At 34.5% G+C, this 23,547-nt stretch overlaps 1 protein-coding gene across 1 annotated transcript in view; it reads left to right on the forward strand.

Annotated features, from left to right (window-relative positions):
• LOC100373273 (HEAT repeat-containing protein 1) overlaps positions 1-23,547 on the forward strand; it is a 38,573-nt gene that overhangs the window by 12,531 nt on the left and 2,495 nt on the right. The window contains exons 13-39 of the mRNA XM_085503916.1: positions 220-431; positions 1,551-1,669; positions 1,961-2,152; positions 2,866-3,055; positions 3,647-3,807; positions 3,932-4,112; positions 9,425-9,606; positions 9,973-10,161; positions 10,924-11,160; positions 11,530-11,661; positions 12,114-12,208; positions 12,578-12,724; positions 13,382-13,500; positions 14,325-14,446; positions 14,559-14,687; positions 16,163-16,399; positions 17,057-17,186; positions 17,847-18,019; positions 18,220-18,272; positions 18,686-18,809; positions 19,511-19,654; positions 19,960-20,178; positions 20,822-20,949; positions 21,539-21,638; positions 21,991-22,143; positions 22,694-22,828; positions 23,019-23,123. Coding sequence (XP_085360042.1) covers positions 220-431; positions 1,551-1,669; positions 1,961-2,152; positions 2,866-3,055; positions 3,647-3,807; positions 3,932-4,112; positions 9,425-9,606; positions 9,973-10,161; positions 10,924-11,160; positions 11,530-11,661; positions 12,114-12,208; positions 12,578-12,724; positions 13,382-13,500; positions 14,325-14,446; positions 14,559-14,687; positions 16,163-16,399; positions 17,057-17,186; positions 17,847-18,019; positions 18,220-18,272; positions 18,686-18,809; positions 19,511-19,654; positions 19,960-20,178; positions 20,822-20,949; positions 21,539-21,638; positions 21,991-22,143; positions 22,694-22,828; positions 23,019-23,123 — 4,108 coding nt within the window. The remainder of the gene's footprint in view (positions 1-219; positions 432-1,550; positions 1,670-1,960; positions 2,153-2,865; positions 3,056-3,646; positions 3,808-3,931; positions 4,113-9,424; positions 9,607-9,972; positions 10,162-10,923; positions 11,161-11,529; positions 11,662-12,113; positions 12,209-12,577; positions 12,725-13,381; positions 13,501-14,324; positions 14,447-14,558; positions 14,688-16,162; positions 16,400-17,056; positions 17,187-17,846; positions 18,020-18,219; positions 18,273-18,685; positions 18,810-19,510; positions 19,655-19,959; positions 20,179-20,821; positions 20,950-21,538; positions 21,639-21,990; positions 22,144-22,693; positions 22,829-23,018; positions 23,124-23,547) is intronic.

A 23,547-nucleotide genomic window follows, 5' to 3' on the forward strand; every position in this document is an offset into this window, starting at 1 on the left:
GAGTTGTACTTGTACTACATCATTGCTTGATAAACCTGCAGTTTTCTTATTTGTTAAAAAATATTTCTTGTTTTCTTTCACTAGACTCGGTAGTAAAGTACATTTACTATGTTGTCATATCAACATATTTCTAACTACAAAAAAAAGATTGATAACTAAATTTTAGCCATTACTGATTTGGTTCTTGACTTTGTCACGGAGTTGTAATTTATTTTGTAGGTGGAGTATTGAACATTGTGTCCTAAGTATTCTCTGTAGTCAGAATTTTTTTAACAAGATGGCCGCCAAGATAGATGACTGTGCATTGGCTGTACTGCCATATCTTTATCTAGTGAGAAGTAAAGAACCACTGAAAGAGAAACAAATAGCTCTAACTATAGCAACATCTGCATTGTCTAAAAAACACAAAGTATTGGCTAACCTCAGTGAAAGTAAGTCTGAAATATAACATTTTTATGCCATACTTTTTCACACTAATATTGTTATATAATATTTTTCTGTATTTTTCTATAATTTTTTTTTTTAAATTTTGGACAATTTTCCATTAGCTACATGTCTTGCACAAAAAAATATAAAGAGAAGATTGTGTGGTGACAAAAGTTGAGATGATTTTTTGGCTCAAAGGGTTGTATATGTAATGTAATTCTAAGGTAGATAATGGATGAGAGTTGTAACTATGGTAACATGATCATCCTTCATCATGAAATAAACATATTTCTTGAAATTTTCCAGTCATTCTGATTGAAATGCATTTGTGGTTTTAGTGGCTTTCTGGTGACCTTCAGTAATGGTAAATATTGTGAGGGCCATAGTTTGAGATTTTCTAATTTTATAGCTATGAAAACTGAGGATCCTTCAAGTCGCATTGACTATCACACAAAATTTCACAAACTTCCTTGAATCATCAATCCTGAAAATGGAATCATTAGCAGTGATTACTTATTGTACAGTGCTTTGATCAGATGGGTTGTATATGTTCACATTGTTTGATTTTTTTTTAGACAAAGTCTACACAGCGGAGCTGTTCATATTACTGATTGTCATCCGCCGTCGTCAATTTTACAATTTTAACTTCTTCTTCAAAACCTCAAGTCAGAATGTTCTCAAATTTGATATGCAAGTACCTTGGATGGTTCTTTCTCAGATTTGTTCATTTCATGTCAAAATCTCAAATTCTTTATTTTTGGTGAATATTTTTGCAATTTTTGGTAAAAAGTGATAATTTTGTCTTCTTGTTAGAAACCACAAGTCCGATTGCTTTGATATTACATATATAGGTACTACATGTGGGCCTCTCTCAGATTTGTTCATTTCGTGATGATATCTTTAATTCTCTAATTTTGATGAATGTTTTTGTCATTTTTGGTAAAAAGTTATATTTCGACTTCTTGTTTAAAACCACAAGTTTCTTTAATACTATACATACTGTTCATTTTCTAATGTGCATTGCTAACAGCGGAGCGATATCAGCCGACAGGTTGCTTGTTTTGTTTCTCAGTGATTATGCCGACAAGTGTTTGCAGGGTTATAACTTCGTTTGAACTTTGCAGGTTACGTTGCACTCACTGCCAAATCCAACAAGGATACAGTAGCTGAAGTGAATGAACGCACGGTTACAAAGATTACTGAAAATATGTTGAAAATGAAAGAAAGTGATGTCCTGAAAATGGTATGTTTTGAATTTATTGATTCAGAGTCTAATAATGTGTTGTGATCTCAGAGAATGATTACATTTGTATAGAAGGTAATAGTTTCCAATCATATAGAATGAGATGTTTTCAGGGAATGTGCAGAGAATTCAGTCTGAACTGCCATAAGTGAAAGAATTTATAAGCTTGGAAGTGATAAGTTCTGTTTGATAATTTATGATATATTTGGCATAAAAACAATTTTTTTTCAAGGAATATTTGTTACAAAATATATTAATCATATTAATAACTAATATCTGGTATTCATATAGATACACTTGCTGTCAGATCAAGTGACAGACCACAGTACAAATCTAAGAGTTAAAATGGTGGCTAAATTCATTCTGGCAAGTTTAGTTGCCATGTCAACAAACATTCGATTGCAGCTTTCTATTGCTACCACCCTGTTGTCAGCTTTAGGAGATGATGTCAATAGAATAATCGATGTTGTGCCAAAGAATATGGTAAGAACAACAATGACTTCTTTTGTAATTTTAAAGTAAAATCTAGTAAAATTATCCTTTTTCCTTTTTACATGTACTTGTATATACTAAATGCAATTCTATGTCCTTGTATGACTTTCCTGTAACAAATGTATCTTGATTTAAATACTGTAGAATACTTTATTTTCGCTTGGAATTTATTTTTGCTACTTTCGCTGAAAGGATGATTTCGTGAAAATAAAACCCAGCGAATATACTTTTTTTTCTATATTTCACATTAAACTCATCAAAAATCAGTGAAAATAAATTCCATACCAAAAAGCCTTTTCAGCGAAAATTAATTCCAGCGAAAATAAAATATTCCACAGTACTTCACGAATGACTTTACTATCAAAGAAAATTTCTGTCAGTACCTTCATTAGGATTCACAACTGATTCCTTGCTTTTCCTTTTTTTGCAATAATCTTCTTGCATTCACATCAAATCACTCTTAAAAGCAGCAACAAAGTAGATGGAGTTGGAGTTGAACGAATCTGGGTCTTCAGTTGATGTCTGCATTTTATCTGTTTCACACACTGAACTATCTAGGATTTATATCTCTTCTGTTTTTAGTAAATTAATCCAATCTGTGGTCAAGCTTAAGAAAATCACCACCACATCCTTATTGTGGCTTTTAGTGGCTTTCAAAGTGTACTGATTTAATAATTGCATATAATTACTACTTTTCTTCGAAGGATGAAGATGATCTGGATACCATGGAAACTGAAATGCTGACTGCTGATACATCACACATCCACTGTAAAGCCTTAAAAGTCTTGTCTAAAAAGAAAAACCGAATGGTTAAGTGTCCCGAGTTTGCGGATACTGTGTTTTGGTTGTTGGATAGCATAGTGATGAATATTCCCTTGCAGACATTGTTGAAAGGTACAGTTCTGAAAAAAAGGTAGTACTGTGATCTTGCATATCAGTGTGGTTTGATCCAGTACTGCCTTTTGGCATACCTTATGATTATACATCTTTTCTTTTGGGTAATAATTTAGTGATGCATAAAACTCTCGAAAATGCAGAGAAAAGCGTCTTATGATATATACTGATATGTTTACTTCATGTGCTACAATGTTGGTCTATGTTTGCTGCTAGATCTTAAATCATTTTACCTGTACCAACATATAAAATATATGTTTGACTTTAAACACAGTCCACATATTTCTGTAATCACTAAAAATAAAAAAAAATAGCAAGAAATCTCTTTATTCATCATTCTAATTAGACAAATAATTCACATTCTAATAACACATTCAGGCCATTTTAAACAAGATGGTTGCATAGCTACCCCCGTTGTGCTCACTATGGACACCTGGAGCAAACGATTATATGTACAAAGTTATACTATCACTAAAATGTACTGTGGCTGAACCTTTTTCAACCTGAACTAATATTTGCTTCAATTGAAAGTATACTGCAGGGCTCTTGCTGTGTTTCCATGGTAACACAATAAACCTATCTATTTTTCAGGATCACATTGGTTGAATTGTGATAAAAAACCAGACAGCCAGGATACAGAATATATCAAATTGTTGTTAAAACTTTTTGAATATTTTACTGCTGGGTCAGCTGACAGCAAATCAGCCAATCACGTTGCTGCATTTAGGAATCTATTGAAGAAACTGATTGAGGTGAACTAACAAGTTTAAAAGTTTAAAAAAAATGAGGGTTTTGTTTAAATTAATTTTTTAAATTAAGTTAATTTTTTTACTTTTAGTTCTTATGTATTTTAAAATGTTCTACTTTTTTTCCCAGCATCATTTAAAGGAAAGATCTAAACTTTGGATGTTTTTGTCCGTTATGTGGACCAGCCATTTTGAAGAGTTCCCTCTAGTGCCAGCAGTTGTTCAAATGCGTGCACTTCATATTGCCAATACCAGTTTCTCTCATCTAGCTGATGAGGACATGCAGGATCTGTTTAGAAAAGACTCCTTAGGTATGTGTAATATTGAAAAGACTCCCCAGGCATGTGTAATATTGAAAAGACTCCCCAGGCATGTGTAATATTGAAAAGACTACCCAGGCATGTGTAATATTGAAAAGACTTCCCTAGGCATGTGTAATACTAAAGTCTCCCCAGACATATGTAATATTGAAAAGATCCTCAGGCAAGTGTAATATTGAAAAGATCCTCAGGCATGTGTAATATTGAAAAGACTACCCAGGCATGTGTAATATTGAAAAGACTTCCCTAGGCATGTGTAATACTAAAGTCTCCCCAGACATATGTGATATTGAAAAGATCCTCAGGCATGTGTAATATTGAAAAGACTACCCAGGCATGTGTAATATTGAAAAGACTTCCCTAGGCATGTGTAATACTAAAGTCTCCCCAGACATATGTAATATTGAAAAGATCCTCAGGCAAGTGTAATATTGAAAAGACTACCCAGGCATGTGTAATATTGAAAAGACTTCCCTAGGCATGTGTAATACTAAAGTCTCCCCAGACATATGTAATATTGAAAAGATCCTCTGGCATGTGTAATATTGAAAAGACTACCCAGGCATGTGTAATATTGAAAAGACTACCCAGGCATGTGTAATATTGAAAAGACTACCCAAGCATGTGTAATATTGAAAAGATCCTCAGGCATGTGTAATATTGAATAGACTATCCAGGCATGTGGAATATTGAAAAGATTCCCCAGGCATGTGTAATATTGAAAAGACTACCCAGGCAGGTGTAATATTGAAAAAATCCTCAGGCATGTGTAATATTGAAAAGACTACCCAGGCATGTGGAATATTGAAAAGATTCCCCAGGCATGTGTAATATTGAAAAGACTCCCCAGGCATGTGTAATATTGAAAAGACTCCCCAGGCTTGTGTAATATTGAAAAGACTTCCCTAGGCATGTGTAATACTAAAGTCTCCCCAGACATATGTAATATTGAAAAGATCCTCTGGCATGTGTAATATTGAAAAGACTACCCAGGCATGTGTAATATTGAAAAGACTCCCCAGGCATGTGTAATATTGAAAAGACTCCCCAGGCATGTGTAATATTGAAAAGACTACCCAGGCATGTGTAATATTGAAAAGACTTCCCTAGGCATGTGTAATACTAAAGTCTCCCCAGACATATGTAATATTGAAAAGATCCTCAGGCAAGTGTAATATTGAAAAGATCCTCAGGCATGTGTAATATTGAAAAGACTACCCAGGCATGTGTAATATTGAAGAGACTTCCCTAGGCATGTGTAATACTAAAGTCTCCCCAGACATATGTGATATTGAAAAGATCCTCAGGCATGTGTAATATTGAAAAGACTACCCAGGCATGTGTAATATTGAAAAGACTTCCCTAGGCATTTGTAATACTAAAGTCTCCCCAGACATATGTAATATTGAAAAGATCCTCAGGCAAGTGTAATATTGAAAAGACTACACAGGCATGTGTAATATTGAAAAGACTACCCAGGCATGTGTAATATTGAAAAGACTTCCCTAGGCATGTGTAATACTAAAGTCTCCCCAGACATATGTAATATTGAAAAGATCCTCTGGCATGTGTAATATTGAAAAGACTACCCAGGCATGTGGAATATTGAAAAGACTCCCCAGGCATGTGTAATATTGAAAAGACTTCCCTAGGCATGTGTAATACTAAAGTCTCCCCAGACATATGTAATATTGAAAAGATCCTCTGGCATGTGTAATATTGAAAAGACTACCCAGGCATGTGGAATATTGAAAAGACTCCCCAGGCATGTGTAATATTTAAAAGACTTCCCTAGGCATGTGTAATACTAAAGTCTCCCCAGACATATGTAATATTGAAAAGATCCTCAGGCATGTGTAATATTGAAAAGACTACACAGGCATGTGTAATATTGAAAAGACTACCCAGGCATGTGTAATATTGAAAAGACTACCCAGGCATGTGTAATATTGAAAAGACTACCCAGGCATGTGTAATATTGAAAAGATCCTCAGGCATGTGTAATATTGAATAGACTATCCAGGCATGTGGAATATTGAAAAGATTCCCCAGGCATGTGTAATATTGAAAAGACTACCCAGGCATGTGTAATATTGAAAAGACTCCCCAGGCATGTGTAATATTGAAAAGACTCCCCGGGCATGTGTAATATTGAAAAGACTACCCAGGCATGTGTAATATTGAAAAGACTTCCCTAGGCATGTGTAATACTAAAGTCTCCCCAGACATATGTAATATTGAAAAGATCCTCAGGCAAGTGTAATATTGAAAAGATCCTCAGGCATGTGTAATATTGAAAAGACTACCCAGGCATGTGTAATATTGAAGAGACTTCCCTAGGCATGTGTAATACTAAAGTCTCCCCAGACATATGTGATATTGAAAAGATCCTCAGGCATGTGTAATATTGAAAAGACTACCCAGGCATGTGTAATATTGAAAAGACTTCCCTAGGCATGTGTAATACTAAAGTCTCCCCAGACATATGTAATATTGAAAAGATCCTCAGGCAAGTGTAATATTGAAAAGACTACACAGGCATGTGTAATATTGAAAAGACTACCCAGGCATGTGTAATATTGAAAAGACTTCCCTAGGCATGTGTAATACTAAAGTCTCCCCAGACATATGTAATATTGAAAAGATCCTCAGGCAAGTGTAATATTGAAAAGACTACACAGGCATGTGTAATATTGAAAAGACTACCTAGGCATGTGTAATATTGAAAAGACTTCCCTAGGCATGTGTAATACTAAAGTCTCCCCAGACATATGTAATATTGAAAAGATCCTCTGGCATGTGTAATATTGAAAAGACCACCCAGGCATGTGTAATATTGAAAAGACTACCCAGGCATGTGTAATATTGAAAAGACTACCCAGGCATGTGTAATATTGAAAAGATCCTCAGGCATGTGTAATATTGAATAGACTATCCAGGCATGTGGAATATTGAAAAGATTCCCCAGGCATGTGTAATATTGAAAAGACTACCCAGGCATGTGCAATATTGAAAAAATCCTCAGGCATGTGTAATATTGAAAAGACTACCCAGGCATGTGGAATATTGAAAAGATTCCCCAGGCATGTGTAATATTGAAAAGACTCCCCAGGCATGTGTAATATTGAAAAGACTCCCCAGGCTTGTGTAATATTGAAAAGACTTCCCTAGGCATGTGTAATACTAAAGTCTCCCCAGACATATGTAATATTGAAAAGATCCTCTGGCATGTGTAATATTGAAAAGACTACCCAGGCATGTGTAATATTGAAAAGACTCCCCAGGCATGTGTAATATTGAAAAGACTCCCCAGGCATGTGTAATATTGAAAAGACTACCCAGGCATGTGTAATATTGAAAAGACTTCCCTAGGCATGTGTAATACTAAAGTCTCCCCAGACATATGTAATATTGAAGATCCTCAGGCAAGTGTAATATTGAAAAGATCCTCAGGCATGTGTAATATTGAAAAGACTACCCAGGCATGTGTAATATTGAAGAGACTTCCCTAGGCATGTGTAATACTAAAGTCTCCCCAGACATATGTGATATTGAAAAGATCCTCAGGCATGTGTAATATTGAAAAGACTACCCAGGCATGTGTAATATTGAAAAGACTTCCCTAGGCATGTGTAATACTAAAGTCTCCCCAGACATATGTAATATTGAAAAGATCCTCAGGCAAGTGTAATATTGAAAAGACTACACAGGCATGTGTAATATTGAAAAGACTACCCAGGCATGTGTAATATTGAAAAGACTTCCCTAGGCATGTGTAATACTAAAGTCTCCCCAGACATATGTAATATTGAAAAGATCCTCTGGCATGTGTAATATTGAAAAGACTACCCAGGCATGTGGAATATTGAAAAGACTCCCCAGGCATGTGTAATATTGAAAAGACTTCCCTAGGCATGTGTAATACTAAAGTCTCCCCAGACATATGTAATATTGAAAAGATCCTCTGGCATGTGTAATATTGAAAAGACTACCCAGGCATGTGGAATATTGAAAAGACTCCCCAGGCATGTGTAATATTTAAAAGACTTCCCTAGGCATGTGTAATACTAAAGTCTCCTCAGACATATGTAATATTGAAAAGATCCTCAGGCATGTGTAATATTGAAAAGACTACCCAGGCATGTGTAATATTGAAAAGATCCTCAGGCATGTGTAATATTGAATAGACTATCCAGGCATGTGGAATATTGAAAAGATTCCCCAGGCATGTGTAATATTGAAAAGACTACCCAGGCATGTGTAATATTGAAAAGACTACCCAGGCATGTGTAATATTGAAAAAATCCTCAGGCATGTGTAATATTGAAAAGACTACCCAGGCATGTGGAATATTGAAAAGATTCCCCAGGCATGTGTAATATTGAAAAGACTCCCAGGCATGTGTAATATTGAAAAGACTCCCCAGGCTTGTGTAATATTGAAAAGACTTCCCTAGGCATGTGTAATACTAAAGTCTCCCCAGACATATGTAATATTGAAAAGATCCTCTGGCATGTGTAATATTGAAAAGACTACCCAGGCATGTGTAATATTGAAAAGACTACCCAGGCATGTGTAATATTGAAAAGACTACCCAGGCATGTGTAATATTGAAAAGACTACCCAGGCATGTGTAATATTGAAAAGACTACCCAGGCATGTGTAATATTGAAAAGATCCTCAGGCATGTGTAATATTGAATAGACTATCCAGGCATGTGGAATATTGAAAAGATTCCCCAGGCATGTGTTATATTGAAAAGACTACCCAGGCATGTGTAATATTGAAAAAATCCTCAGGCACGTGTAATATTGAAAAGACTACCCAGGCATGTGGAATATTGAAAAGATTCCCCAGGCATGTGTAATATTGAAAAGACTCCCCAGGCATGTGTAATATTGAAAAGACTCCCCAGGCATGTGTAATATTGAAAAGACTCCCCAGGCTTGTGTAATATTGAAAAGACTTCCCTAGGCATGTGTAATACTAAAGTCTCCCCAGACATATGTAATATTGAAAAGATCCTCAGGCATGTGTAATATTGAAAAGACTACCCAGGCATGTGGAATATTGAAAAGATTCCCCAGGCATGTGGAATATTGAAAAGACTATCCAGGCTTCTGTAATATTGAAAAGACGTCTTTAGGAATAAACAATATTAAAAAGACTCCTTAAGTATGTGCAATATTTACAATTGATTTTCCAGGTATGTTTAATTGTCAGCCACATGTGCCACATTTACCAATATCAGTTGCCATTTTCTGAATATTTTATTGACAATACCCTGCTGATTCTTTTCTCAGTGATACCATCTTTGCTGGTGGTTCTTTCCTGTTCAATTCAACCAATCAGAGCCGCTGGTGTTTTGTGTTTGAAGACCATTGCTAAATCATGTAGTGATGTCAGTTCTGTGTACCAGTCACTAATCACTACCCTAATCTCTCACACTGAAGAGATTACAGCTGATCCTAATCACATTAAACAGGTAATAGTTAATAATTGTCATAAGTGACTATCAAGTCATGGTTTTAATCTTGTCAGTCATTCTCTGGGATATTGTAGCAAGGAATTATGGGATACAAATGTGTCAAATTTCACAAATGAATCTGCAAACAATTTTTTCATATTAATTTTCATCAAGATTAGTAGCCTATAGAAAATTATGACTATATTTTGTCTAAAACAAATAAAGAAATTGAGAAGAAAAAAAAATATATATATATAAAATTGTGCAAAAGATTGCACCAAAATATTGTTGGGAAAAAAGGCCATCTTTCTTATGATATTCTACTTATTAGTTTATGAATATTTTATGATTATTAATCATTCATATCTAATGTTTTCTCATCAGACGTTAGAGATTCTTTTTGCCAATGTTATCATAGTTACAAAGTCAGTAAGCCCAAAGAAGAAATCTACCAAACAGGATAGTGACATTAGGATGTTGTTATCTTGCTTGTTGGACATCGTTGTTAGCACTGATGTGCCATATCACGTTCAACAAAATCTTTTGGCTGTCTTATCTAACGTCAATAATAAGGTAAGCTATTCTCAAAACTTGGATGCAAGATGGTACATTGCTTTTGTACAAAATCATGCATATTGAATTAAATAATTTGCATATACATGTAATATGCAAAATTTGTAGTTCCTTAAATTCATCTAGTATGCACATGACTCTGCATTTTAAAGCAGTTTTGAGCCAATCTCTGGTTTGCTGGCTAACTCCACAAAATATAAGGTATCCCTGAAACCCACAATAGCTGATTGGCTATGCATCAAAATGCATTCTCCCAACAATAGTACAGTGGTTGTTGCATCAAATTATGTAGACCCAAGTTCAAATTCTTACTTGTGTCGAACATCAGGATGGATCGACCTCCAACCCTGGGTGATTGTGCCACAGACTCAATTGTAAAGCAAAATCTATTTACTAACATGTGCAACTTTAGAAGAACCTTTGTTACGGTCCAAAGGGGTCTGTGTTCAACTAAGCATTGATGAAGCTAGGATAGCACATTCAATTGTCATAATGTATTTATGATAGGAAGGTGGTTGTACAGATCCTTCACTAAACCCAGACAATATATTACATGAAATGTGGTTGTGATGGCAGAATGCACTGTATGTCAGCACTACCACATGGACTTTGCAGATAAAAAAAGTCTGCACTGCACTGACAATTCATCGTCACTAACTTTCACCTGGCAGGAAAAAACGTTTTTTTTTTTCAAAACGCAGTAAAATCCAGCATGAATCCAATTCAATATTGTTATTTAATGTTATTTACATTTTGTTGTAGATGATGCTGTTTAAATTATTACCAATGCTGGAGAATAAATTGGAGAAGATGAAACAGAATAATTTGTCCAAAGCGGAGTGCTTAACTGTACAATGGATTATACGTCAGTATACAAACGTTGTCACCGAGGTCTTAGAAGATGACTCCCTGGCATTGGATCTATTCATGAAATGCTTAAATCTACATGAGCGCCTTCACAACACGGTAGCATCACCACAAGAGCTAGTGCTTCAACAGGTATGTGTGTAATTGAAATTGAATTGTTGTCAAAACTTAGTTGATAGCCCGTTCAATTTTGAGTATCTTGGCCAAAAATCAAATCTGGAAGTTACAGACCCAAATCTGATGTACATGTATTGTGGTGTTTATCGACTAAATTATTATTTGTCATTACTGCCATAAATGCAGTTTTAATTCGAACTCTATGCGTGCTAAACTCAACTACCCTAGTACTGATTTCAATGCCCATACATATCTTGAGAGGGTATTAAGATGTATATTCAGATATAATTGATTGATTTTGTTTATTTTTATATCTTGAGCCAATTTAGGAATTTGCGTACTTCAATATAACCTACATTTTATTCTGTGTTATTTCCCTGATAGATAACCAAAGAGTTTTATTCCAGTATCCCATCATCCTCAGTTCAGCAAAGTATACTCTGTCTATTATTTGACCTCCATGTTGACAGTACAAGTTCACAGACAGCTACACTGATCAGTAAGACTTTAAAAGGAGTAAGTAGACGTGTGCTGCATCCTTTCAAACATGTGATGCATCCTTTCAAACATGTACTGCATCCTTTCAAACATGTACTGCATCCTTTCAAACATGTGCTGTGTCCTTTCAAACATGTGCTGCGTCCTTTCAAACATGCACCTCCTGTTTTTAAAATGTGCCATCACTGTACATACATTGTTGCTTCTGTGCAGTCATGTGTTTCATCCTTCTAACTATGCGCTGTTTTTGTGTAGACATACACTGTTTTGTACAGACACATGCACCTCCTGTTTTTAAAATGTGCCATCACTGTACATACATTGTTGCTTCTGTGCAGACATTTGCTGCATCCTTCAAAACATGTGCTGTGTCTGTACAGATGTTTTACTCGTACATACCTGTATCAATTCTCTTCATACATACCAACTACAAAATGTATGTACAGACATGATATTTTATTTTCCATTAGTTACGACTTGACGCTGAACAGATAATCATTGAACTGAACAAAGTCAACAAATGCACTGGAGCAGCCACTGTCAAACAAGCAAAGCGAGTTAAAAGGTATTATTTCTTTTAAAAATTCACAAATGTGATAAATGTTATAAAATGGCCATTATGTCTCGGACACTATAGTGTTTTGGTTTCATACATTTCTCTAACTTATTAGAATGTACAATTCCCCTCATAAAAAGAATGTGCACATCCATTATGTTCTTACTGTATATGCAATTTCCACTGAACTTATATAAACATAAAAGGAATATTTTGTTTTTCCTAATTTGTGTTATTAATCCGACTTTCTACCCTGGCTTTAAACCAATCATAGTTTTGACTAAACAGATACATACATTGTATACATGTATAGTGTACAGGAATGCATGTAGGAAAGATATTCTGTAATACATAATTTAATGTCAATTTTCTATTTAGGCAAGAGAAGGCAACAGATGATGGTGATAATGTCTTTGAGAGCAGAGAATGGATGCGAATTACTCTGATTTGTGAATTTTTACAACACAAAAAGAAAATCAACAATTCTCAGCTTCTTGTTCCTGTTCTGTTTAACCTTCTGTCACAGTAAGTCAATTATAGAGAGAGAAGACTGAATTGGGGGGGGGGGGGGTAGTTGGATATTGGAGGGTAACAATACTGGGATAAGTGAATGGGTAGAAAAATTAATTCAATGGATAGGGAGAGGGAATGATGGAGGGTAAGGTGGTTAAATAATACAAGTCATTTCCACTGGAAAGTCATTTAGATATTCCATGCAATGTCTCTATACTATATCTTCATTTGAATTACATCTACAGTGAAAATAAAGAATTTACCATACACTCATCTCTTATTGAACACTGCCCTCTTGTGGCCATGACTTCCATTTTTGACAAATAGTTGTGTGCAATTTTCTCAGGATTTAGAGGGAGAGAGGGTGAGTGAGTGAGGAGGGAGGGGTTCAGTTTATGTTTATAAATTATCATTCTCCTATTGAATTATCAGTTTCCAATTGTCAGAGTAGCTGCAAAGTAGCCAATCAAGTGGTCTGCTATCATCTTCTAATGAAAAGTCACTGTGTTCCAGGATGATGTATAACTATTTCATGACTGAAATTATTTCATGATGGCCAGCAATGGCTAGATAGTATCTGACTGGAACAAAACATCAACTTTACTGTTTTACAAAGAGAAAATATGTTTCATTTCTGTATGATCTTATACCAATTATCATTTGATGTAGGTGCTTTGAAGCTGAGACAGCTGACCAGATTTCTACGGAATATATTAAACAGTTAATACTGAGTTCTATACTCAATATTTGTAATAAACTTTCACCGGACAACAAACCGTTGCCCTCAGGTAAGTACAATGTTAGTGTTCTGTATTAGCACATTGGAAGCTACAGAGATTTTACTCTGTGCAGCATGCTACACACCATTGCATCAACTGTGAATTGAATAAAATTATGTGTAGCTTAGTTGACTTAAATTTAAAGACTTGTTTCAGTTGAAATACATTTATATCTGTTTAAAAATCAGAGTAGCTTAGGGTAACTTATGAAGTTGAGAGAAATTTGATAACACAGTACATGTATGTTGTGTAAATTACCCCAAAAATTATCCAAAGTTTATGATAAATCAAATAATAGAACTCCATTCCCCAAGTATTGAAATTATAGTTCATCAAAATTTGTATAGTACTTTAGAGTATCAGAGGTACATTACTAAGGGTTTGCAACTACAGTGACATGATACCAAGATCCCGTTTCAATCTCGCTCACGCATAAGCGTTCCAACTCAGAAAAATGCGAAAGCGCATGCCCGAGGTAACTGGGATGTCCAGGTAGATCAAAATAGCTGTACACGATATGACGGATTACGGTAACTATATTTTCTGTACATTTTTGATGTATTACATTTTTTCGCTATGAATGTGGTAATACATGTTTTATTACAAACCGCCTATGTCATGTCAGAAGGTCGTAGCATCAGTCTTGCTATCTACGACATGAGACTTTATTATGGGATCTTGGCATGTCACCATACAGTACTATGCCTGTTGCAAACCCTAGTAATGTACCTCTGATAATATTTATTGTACATGATTTCCCATATTTCATTATTTCTTGTACCTAAATATGTTTGAGTTGTTTCTTTAATTCTAACTGTCATGTTATTCTCAAGATGTACTGACTGAAGAGCAGTTTAAAGTTGAGTTGATAATTCAGTGCATACGAGTCTCGGACAATCCACAAACGCATCACCATGCCATGTTGCTATTGGCAACTGCTGCTGGTATATTTCCTGTAAGTATTATTGCTCAAACTGATATTGCTAATACGTAACTGTTGTGATAATTATTGATTCTTTGCTATGAGTATTGCATTATGATCCTGATTGTTGTTGTCTTGGTTACAGGAACATGTACTTCATAACATCATGTCAATCTTTACGTTTATGGGAACTAATCTACTACGGCAAGATGATTCTTACAGTTCTCAAGTAATCAATAAAATTGTTGAAACGGTAATACCTGTCTTGATTAAGGTGAGAAGAATTTTATTTATTTTTAAAAGGGGAAAAATATTCTTTTTTTCTAGGTTTCATAACTGCTGTACTAAAGGCTAGATTGGGTTTCATTGTGATATCTGTACGAAATAACACGTTGCTTCTAAATAAACCTGCTTTAATTGGAAATTTCCTTTTTTGATCGTGACTGGAATTCCTGTCACCACAAATGCCATGACAGTTTAACACTTTATAAAGTGGAAATTGCGAAGTCGCATTTTTCATGGAAACAATTTTGGGTGTTGTTATTTACGTCTTCTTTATGTGATGGAACTTTTCACTCTGCCAAATATCAAAAATTTGCTGGGCTTTTGAACTTTTCTGCATTAAATCATGTTAGCATTGTCTTTTCTGAATGTATGAATGAGTTACTCATGGTACCATAAAAATTAAGTACTTCTGATAATCCAAGGTTTGGATAACTGACAGTTGAGCCGCACAACGTCCAGACAAATTCTGTAATTTCATTTGCATTATTGAAAAAGTGATGTACCGGTATTTACATTTATGTGGGCTGACAGTATTCATTGGATTCGCATTGGTACATGAAATCACATACAATAATTTGTTGGGAAAACAAATATTTTCCAACTCACTGGTTACATAATTTAAAACAAATGTGGCCAATATTTTATCTCGGCTTTTGATTGTCCATGGTCTGCATCAATTTTTACTTTTTCTTCTTGAAAACTACAAGTCTAATTGCTTTGATAATTGTTGTTTATGTACCTTGGGTAGATTTGTTCGTTTTGTGATGATATCTTCAATTCTTTAATGTTTGATGAATATTTTGTCATATTTGATAAAAAGTGATATTTTTGACTTCTAGTTGAAAACCACAAGTAGATTGCTTTGATTAATATCATATAGGCACTACATGTGGACATCTCAGATTTGTTCATTTCAAGATGATATCTTCAATTAAAAAATGTATTGCTATCAGCAGAGCTATCTCAGCTGAGAGGCTGCTTGTTTTCACCCATCAAATGTCAATGCATTTATCATTAAGAATTTTTTAAATAACATATGTTAAAGCGCGAGATATATGGGTCTCGTATAAACAAAGATGGTGATTTCGACTGTTGCGCAAACAACGAGTATGTTTTCAAGCTTTAATTAGGTAATTTTCATGTGATTGGAGGTATCGAAAGAGTCACCAGCGGTAATTAGTGCAAATCGCGCCCAGGTTAAAACTCGTACTTGTGATTTCCATTTGAAGAGCGCATTGGATTGTGGGAAAATCAATGTTTATCAATACAAATGTCGCACATGCGCAGCGCGACGACTGCCGCGCTTTAAATTCAATAAGAAACAACTTTTTCCAAACATTAATGGTTTTCCTGAAATCCTAATGTGTGACATTGTTCTTGGTGTTTCTTGCAGTAGCCTTACACCAATGCAAAGTAGAATGTAATTACTGTTATCTATACTTTGATATGTTTGTTTCTGATCAGGCAAGTGAGGAAGAAATCCTAAAAGAAAAACTTGGAGGAGGGATAGATGAGATTGTTGCCATGGTGATCCAGGTATTCGTTGATGCATTGCCACACATTCCTGCTCATCGTAAACAGCCGGTGTTTCATCAACTGATTGGTACGCTTGGAGGAGACAGATTTTTGTGGATGACTGTCGTACTGTTGTTGGTATGCCATGTAGACACATCTACACAGAAGGATGACGTGGTTGATAAGGTTAGCTACAGTTACTGTAATTTCTATCAAATGATTTGGTAATAAAAGAAATATCATTAGGTATTGTTTTTGGTGAGACTGATACAATCGCGAACATCTCTAGCTGCACAAATTCATGTGTAACCAGAACATAAACACATTACCGTTTTGTTTCAGGAAAATCCATTTGAAAACATGTCATTTTTGCCATGCTAGTGTATATAGTGTCAGTACAGTTAGTATTTGCACTATTGTAATTGCTTATTGCATAACTGCACTATTGACCAACAAATTTGCATAATTTTTTTATTGCATGCTAACATGAACAAAAATGTATATTTTTTTCTTGAAGGCTTGATTGGCTTGAGTCAAAACCGGAGTATAAATTTGGTTTTGCTTGTTTATAAAAATGTGCATCAAATCTGTATAAATGTATAGCTCACAGTGATAAATACCTAATTATCTCACCATCTGTGTAATGGTATGATGTACAGTGTTTATGCCAGGCAAATTACAGTCATTATGTGTATGCAAAACAGAAGCTGATGTGTAGAAAAATCATGTCAACAAGAAAGCAGCTTTCTGATTGGTCTTATTGTTGGGCGTTAGGCACAATTTTGTTAGCTTTGTATTGACTCTAATTGTAATTGTCCTAATTTTTTCATATTTCATTTACAGGGTATCACTGGTTTGAATACAGATATTGAATTCTGTCTGTCAATCTGTAATAACTGTGCACCCCATGTGCAAGTCAATAATATGATTAAAATATTGAAATATCTTGGCACATTGCCAGAAGACAAAGAAGGTAATTATATATTAAAATATTATATATTAAAACATAATATTTTATTAAGAGTTGAAACTGAATCAAACTTTGAAAGATTTATAAATAAGGGTTTACAAAATGTGAAGATTTCGCATGATTTGAAGAAGAGTTGAATAAAATGAGATGATCATTGAAACCCAATACAAACAATACATTTCTAGAAATACTGACGCAAATGAGTGTGTGCTGTTTATGTAATCATACCCTAATTTTTGTCGGCTTCATTTGCATAATTATGAAAAATAATTATACTTTTCAACCCAAAATGGCCAAGAGTCACGATTTACTTCATTACGCTCAGATTCCTTACATAAAATATATTGTTTTCGCTCATTTATACCCCTACTGTGCGTTATACATGTTACACTTTATACCTCTAAACATGAGAAATCATGGTATATTGTCTATTTAACAATAACTTTGCACAATTAAAAACATGCTCTCGTAAAATGATGAGATATTTATGCAAATTAAATGCTGGTATAAAATAGAAACACAATTCTAATTTTTAGAAATTATTTTTTTGGCATGCTTTGTTTTCACTGGTATTCAAAAGTTGTACTTGGACTTATTGAAATTGAAACCCACTGTTTATTCTTGCTACCAGTTATGTGTCTAATATAATGTTGTCTTATTCAGAATCTGCAACCTCTCACAAGAGAATCATAGGAACAAGACGGAAATCACAACTTAAGAAAACTCATCAATTATTTGATGTTGAGAAACATACAGCTAAACAATTAAGGCAGTTCAAATATACTGTGGTTAATTTCATCCCCCATTTAATATCTAGTTCTACTTTCATTAGTCAGGTAAGTTTTCCTGCTGTTGTTGCTGCTGCTGGGGCCACATTGAATTTTGTGTGTATTTGTTTATTTTCTTCTGCATTTTGTAATGACTTATAGTCTTGATTATTATAGCATTTTTCTAACCAAAGACTGTTTAGAATGTTAGTAGAAAGATTGTTGAGTTTAAAACTTAAGAATCTAATGTGTGTTTTTTTTTATTTCAGGTTGCAGCTTTGTCAGTAGAGGAAACGAACACCATGAAAACACTATATCAAAGGTAGAACACACTGTACAGTTTTCAACGACATGCTCTTACTGATGAATTTAAGCAGGTTCTGAAATCAAGTTACATTTATAACATTACACACTAAGTTAGAATTCTTTGTTTTATCTTTGAAAGTCATTTACATTGTAGGGACATTATGTTTGACCAAGGGTTAAGAACCTCTTATTTCAAAATGAAATGTAGGACAATGTCATTGCATGATATCTACCATTATTTCGTTATTTTTACACTTTTTATCTTGTTGTGAGAGTGATGTTTCACATTTCTGCAAAGTGTGAATGCAACTTTAAATGGAATTTGTTAAAGTCAAAATTAATTGGATGGCTCACCTAATTAGTTACTAGACTGGACTATTTTTGCATTTTCTCAGAATAGTGAAGTTTTTTTGTTTGTTTTTTTACCAGTCTATTAGAAGAAAACCTACGATACATTGCATGTATAGCCAGATTGCTGGAGAAAAACCATGACAAACCCACTGTGAAATTCTGGAGAGCTTTGTTACATAAAGCCTATGATGTATTGGACAAGGTAAGAATGTATTCTGTAAAACAGTTTAATTTCACTAGTGTTTAATTTCACTATTTTCATGCATTGAGCAATTTCATAAGGTTTTAATTTCATGTTCACATGGTTTGACTAAGCAAATTTTACTTATTGACAAAAATAGTGAAATTTAAAACCAATGAATAATTGATATGTTTACAGTAGTAGAATCTGTTTCACCTGTATATTGTCTGATTGCATGTGGTATTTGATATTATATTAGCAGTATGTCCAATTTAATAATGTAGTATATAGAGAGAGATGTCTGTTGAAACCAACATAAAAATTTATAAGATAATGAAATGCAATACAATGTCCATGTATAATGATATATGATGAAATCCACATTCTGGTATAAATAATCACCATATTTAAAGAGGCAAAAATCACATAAAAACACTGAACAGTTCTTCTCATTTATTTGTATTTAGTATTTTTAGAAAAATTGTTACCTACACATATCGTAAACCATTTAATAATTTTCACTTCTAGAAATCTTTGAAGATTACATGGCATTTGAAAAAGAAAGATTTTGCAAAACTGCTTGCAAAATTTCACAATTTTTACTGACTAGAGAAATTTGCAAAAAATTTTCTATTTTGAAATTAAAGCAGTTCACAGTATATTCATCAATGTTGTCAAATAATGCTCGTATGATTCATATCATCTCTGTGATTTGATTTCAGATAAATGCATTACTACCAACACATATATTCATCAATGTGGTATCTGGTCTCATGCATAATGACATCGCTGCCGTACGACGTAAAGCTATGGAGTTATTAAATAACAAACTAACGCAACATAAAGAACCGTTCAATGAACAACAGGTAATGTGAAATAACAGTATTTGAAATATGAATGCATAGTTTATTTTAAAATATTGCACAAAACCTTTATGTATATAATTGACTAATCCTCAAGGTGTTTTATATGGCACAACTATATCTGTGTGTAGCAGAATATGGACTTTATGTAATTATAAACATTGTGTTTTACAAATGTTTTGTACTTTGCTATGAGTCTAACAGGGCATGGCATGACCACAATCGCTCTTTAGTGTGTCACTTACATGCGAGTTTTATGCCGAAGCTTAACAAATTAAGCTTTCTTTTCTCGTTCATTTTTTATCCAGGTGTCACTTTTACTTGCGCTTGTTCCAGAACTTGTATCAGTAACCAAGGCAACCAAAATAGTCGGTGGTGGTTTGTCAGAACTTGATGTCAACCGACAGACCGCCCTCTATAGTCTCAAGTTATTGTGTAAAGTGTTGGGTTGTGATAATCCGCAACACTTTACTCCAGTAATGGATATCGTCACTAAAGTGTTCTCAACAAAAGACATCAACTCCCAGGTGAGTACTTTTGTTTTGAGTTCTATCTGTGAATGTAGTTTTTTCTATCTGTCCAGCACAAGTTCTTGTAAATTTTGAAATGATGAATAGATTTTTTCCAAAGTTGGTGCAAAGACAAGACGTAAGTAATTGGTATACATATGTAATGCTCATCAATAATTTTTTGAATAGTTGACATTGGATGGCATTAGTTTAATGTAGTCCCTATACTGACTCAAAAGTTACTATATAAACCTGGTTGAGCATACTGTCGTCTGTCGGCATTCACTAACTTAGGAAGATGCAGTAGGTGCCCCAACCAAGTACACAGCAAAGACTGTATTGCAATCCCAAATCATAGTGAAATTGTGGAGTTGTTTTGACAAAATCAAACCATGATTGAACACAAATCGACCACAAAATGTGCCTGCTCATGCATACTTACTATTATCCCCCAAAGCACTATAATTAGAATTGCGATATGGTCTTTAAGAACTCATCTGATAAAAACATTTTTTGACTGTGATTCACCGTTGTGCTACAAATATGTTTCCTGCAAACAATGTTAATAGACCCATGCATATGTCTGTACATCCCTACCTCAGAAGTACAATTACATACTTTATATCTGAAAATTGAATATATATTTTGTGTTTTTGTACAGGTTGCTGCTAGTGCACTGCTATGCTTGGCTGAGCTGTGTTCCAGTCTCAAAGCCCATTGTATTCCTTACTTGAACAAATTTATGCCTTCATTGGTAACAATTCTTGATAATAAGGACCATCTAAAAAGGTAAGAAAGAATATTTATGTTCATTTAGATATATTCCAAAAGTATAGAAAATATTATATCAAAATACAATTTCTTGTATATAGATAAGACACAATCATTAGAAATCTACCAGTTTCAGAAGTATTGGGACAGCAATTTGGTGAATTAGCACTCAAAATTGCCAGCAGCTTGGAATTTGAATAAACAGTTGGCTTATTTTAGACTTGAGGGCACCAGTTGTTTGCTATGCATCCCATCTGGATTCACAATATCTAGAGTAGTTTGAACTGGTTTGAATAATTGGCATTATCAAAATCAATTTCTGTGACTAATCTTACTACCATAGTTTAATGCGTTTGTAATAAATTATTTGTTTAAATTCAGCAATACGTTAGCATTGTCCTGACACCTACTGCTATATGGATTCTTTTGGAATGGGCAAGACTACTAGTTGGTGCCAGCAAGTTAGAAAAAATAACTGTCAAAACACAAGCTGAGAGCCAATTCTGAAGCTTGTTTGCCAACATGCTGTCCCAGTACTTTTGAGACTTATTAATTTACTTTCTATTGCAGTACTATTTCACCTATTTTTTATTTTTTTTTATTTAAGTCATGATTTGCTATTACTGAGTGCAGTTACTGCGTTACATAAAGTTGTGGATAATCTGACTCACTTCCTGAGCCCCTATCTGTTGGATATTTTGACAAAGGTAAGTCAGGTGACAGTCACATGACTGGAATGACCATATCTTTTGAATATAACAAGATGAGGGTATGCTACTTTCTTACCTTGCACATGGATATGCTATGAAAATCCCCATGACAAGCAAACTCTGATGTCTTGTGAATATTTAAAGTGATCCTAATCTGTGTCAATCAATCAATCGTATTCCTAACAAAATGGCACAGTGGAAGTTTAGAAATGTTGCAAACAGATATAAACGATCATTGCAAAAATTTTCAAATAAGCAAGGATTCTAGCAAAAATGATATAAATATATCACTGGACACCATTATGTGCATCAACTCTTATCTGTCTTCTTATATTTGTTTTGTTTTTAGGTGTCTGCTCTGTTTGCGCTGGATAAAGACGAGAAATCCCAACTAACGATGAGACTTAAAGCAATTCATCAGAAGTTATCTTCCACTGTGTCCCCAAGAGTTCTTCTACCTGTCATAACACAATGTTATCACCATGTCCTAGATGAACATGAGGTGAGTTGTCTTCCAGGGTAGCCCGCCCTATCACTATTGGAAATACAAAGCACATTGGTAGATCGAGAAATGATACTTTCATGCTGTTGGTGGGAATTAAAACCTAAAAAATTGATTATGATATTTTAATTTAATGGTGAGAATCCAAATTTTCACCAATTTATTGGCGAGAATCAAATGTTGATCAGTGATAATTCTCACTGGCAGATGGTGTTACATCACGTTTGAAAATGTGGGTCATATTTATGTCTCATTCAAACTACTTTGTTTTCATCAAACGTGGCAACAATCGCGTTATTTTCTGCACTAATCTCGCTGGCATCTTAAAATGTTATCCCTGAAATATGACAAGCAGGGGAAAGTATGAACCTGGGCAGTACAGGATTGCCTTGAACTCCACTGCTCATTTGTTGAAAAGATCGCTGTACTTCCTTCATGTATACTTCACTGCATTTTTCTATTCTCGTAATTGGTAAACTTGTAAAAGTGATGACCACTTGTATCTTCTATTAGGTTTTATAATTATTTGCATTAAAATATTTGATTTCAGCTTTCAATTATACCTTTGATGTCAGTCCTTGGGGATAGTATTTCAAGTATGTCTAAAGAAGATATGACTGCTCATCAGACGTCTCTACTCAATCTATTCCTGTCTGTATTTGATTACAGAGCATCTCATCCTCAGGTAGGCACAATATTTGAAATTCACTCAATTTACCTTGAGAATGACTTTACATGCTCTGTCAAACATATTTTCATAATGTATAGTGTAATTCTAAAGAGATTGCATCAGACTCATATCTATGCTGGTCAAGGGATACAATGCATTTGTCGCAGCTAAAATGCCTTCGCAACAATGTATCTAATTTTAACAGGTATCTATGGTTACCATTGAAGAAATTGAAAGAAGTTCCATAAATGCTTTCTTGTCATTGGTTATGAAGTCATCTGAAGCAACATTCAAACCAATATTTTTCAAGGTGAGCATCTTTTCAGAATTGGAAATGTATTTGCTGATATAAAATAAAAAAAATTGTCAGACATCACTATGCAAGTTGTGACCCCAATATGAACTTTTACAACTGTGACCTCATGTAACCTAGTGACTCCAATGTGACCTCATGTAACCTAGAGACTCCAATGTGACTTCATGCTGCAGAGCTGACTCCAATGTGACCTAGTGACCCCAGCGTGACCTCATGTAACCGAGTGACTCAAATTGTGTAGCCTAGTGACCCCAATGTGACCTGGTGTTGTCTAGTGACCCCAATGTGACCTGGTGACCCCAATGTGGCCTTGTGTTGTCTGGTGACCCCAATGTGACCTTGTGTTGTCTGGTGACCCCAATGTGACCTGTTGTCTGGTGACTCCAATGTGACCTGTCTGACATATCTTTTCCCATTT

The sequence above is a fragment of the Saccoglossus kowalevskii genome, chromosome 9 (assembly GCF_978046115.1).
Source record: "Saccoglossus kowalevskii chromosome 9, keSacKowa6.1, whole genome shotgun sequence".
Lineage (NCBI taxonomy): Eukaryota > Metazoa > Hemichordata > Enteropneusta > Harrimaniidae > Saccoglossus > Saccoglossus kowalevskii.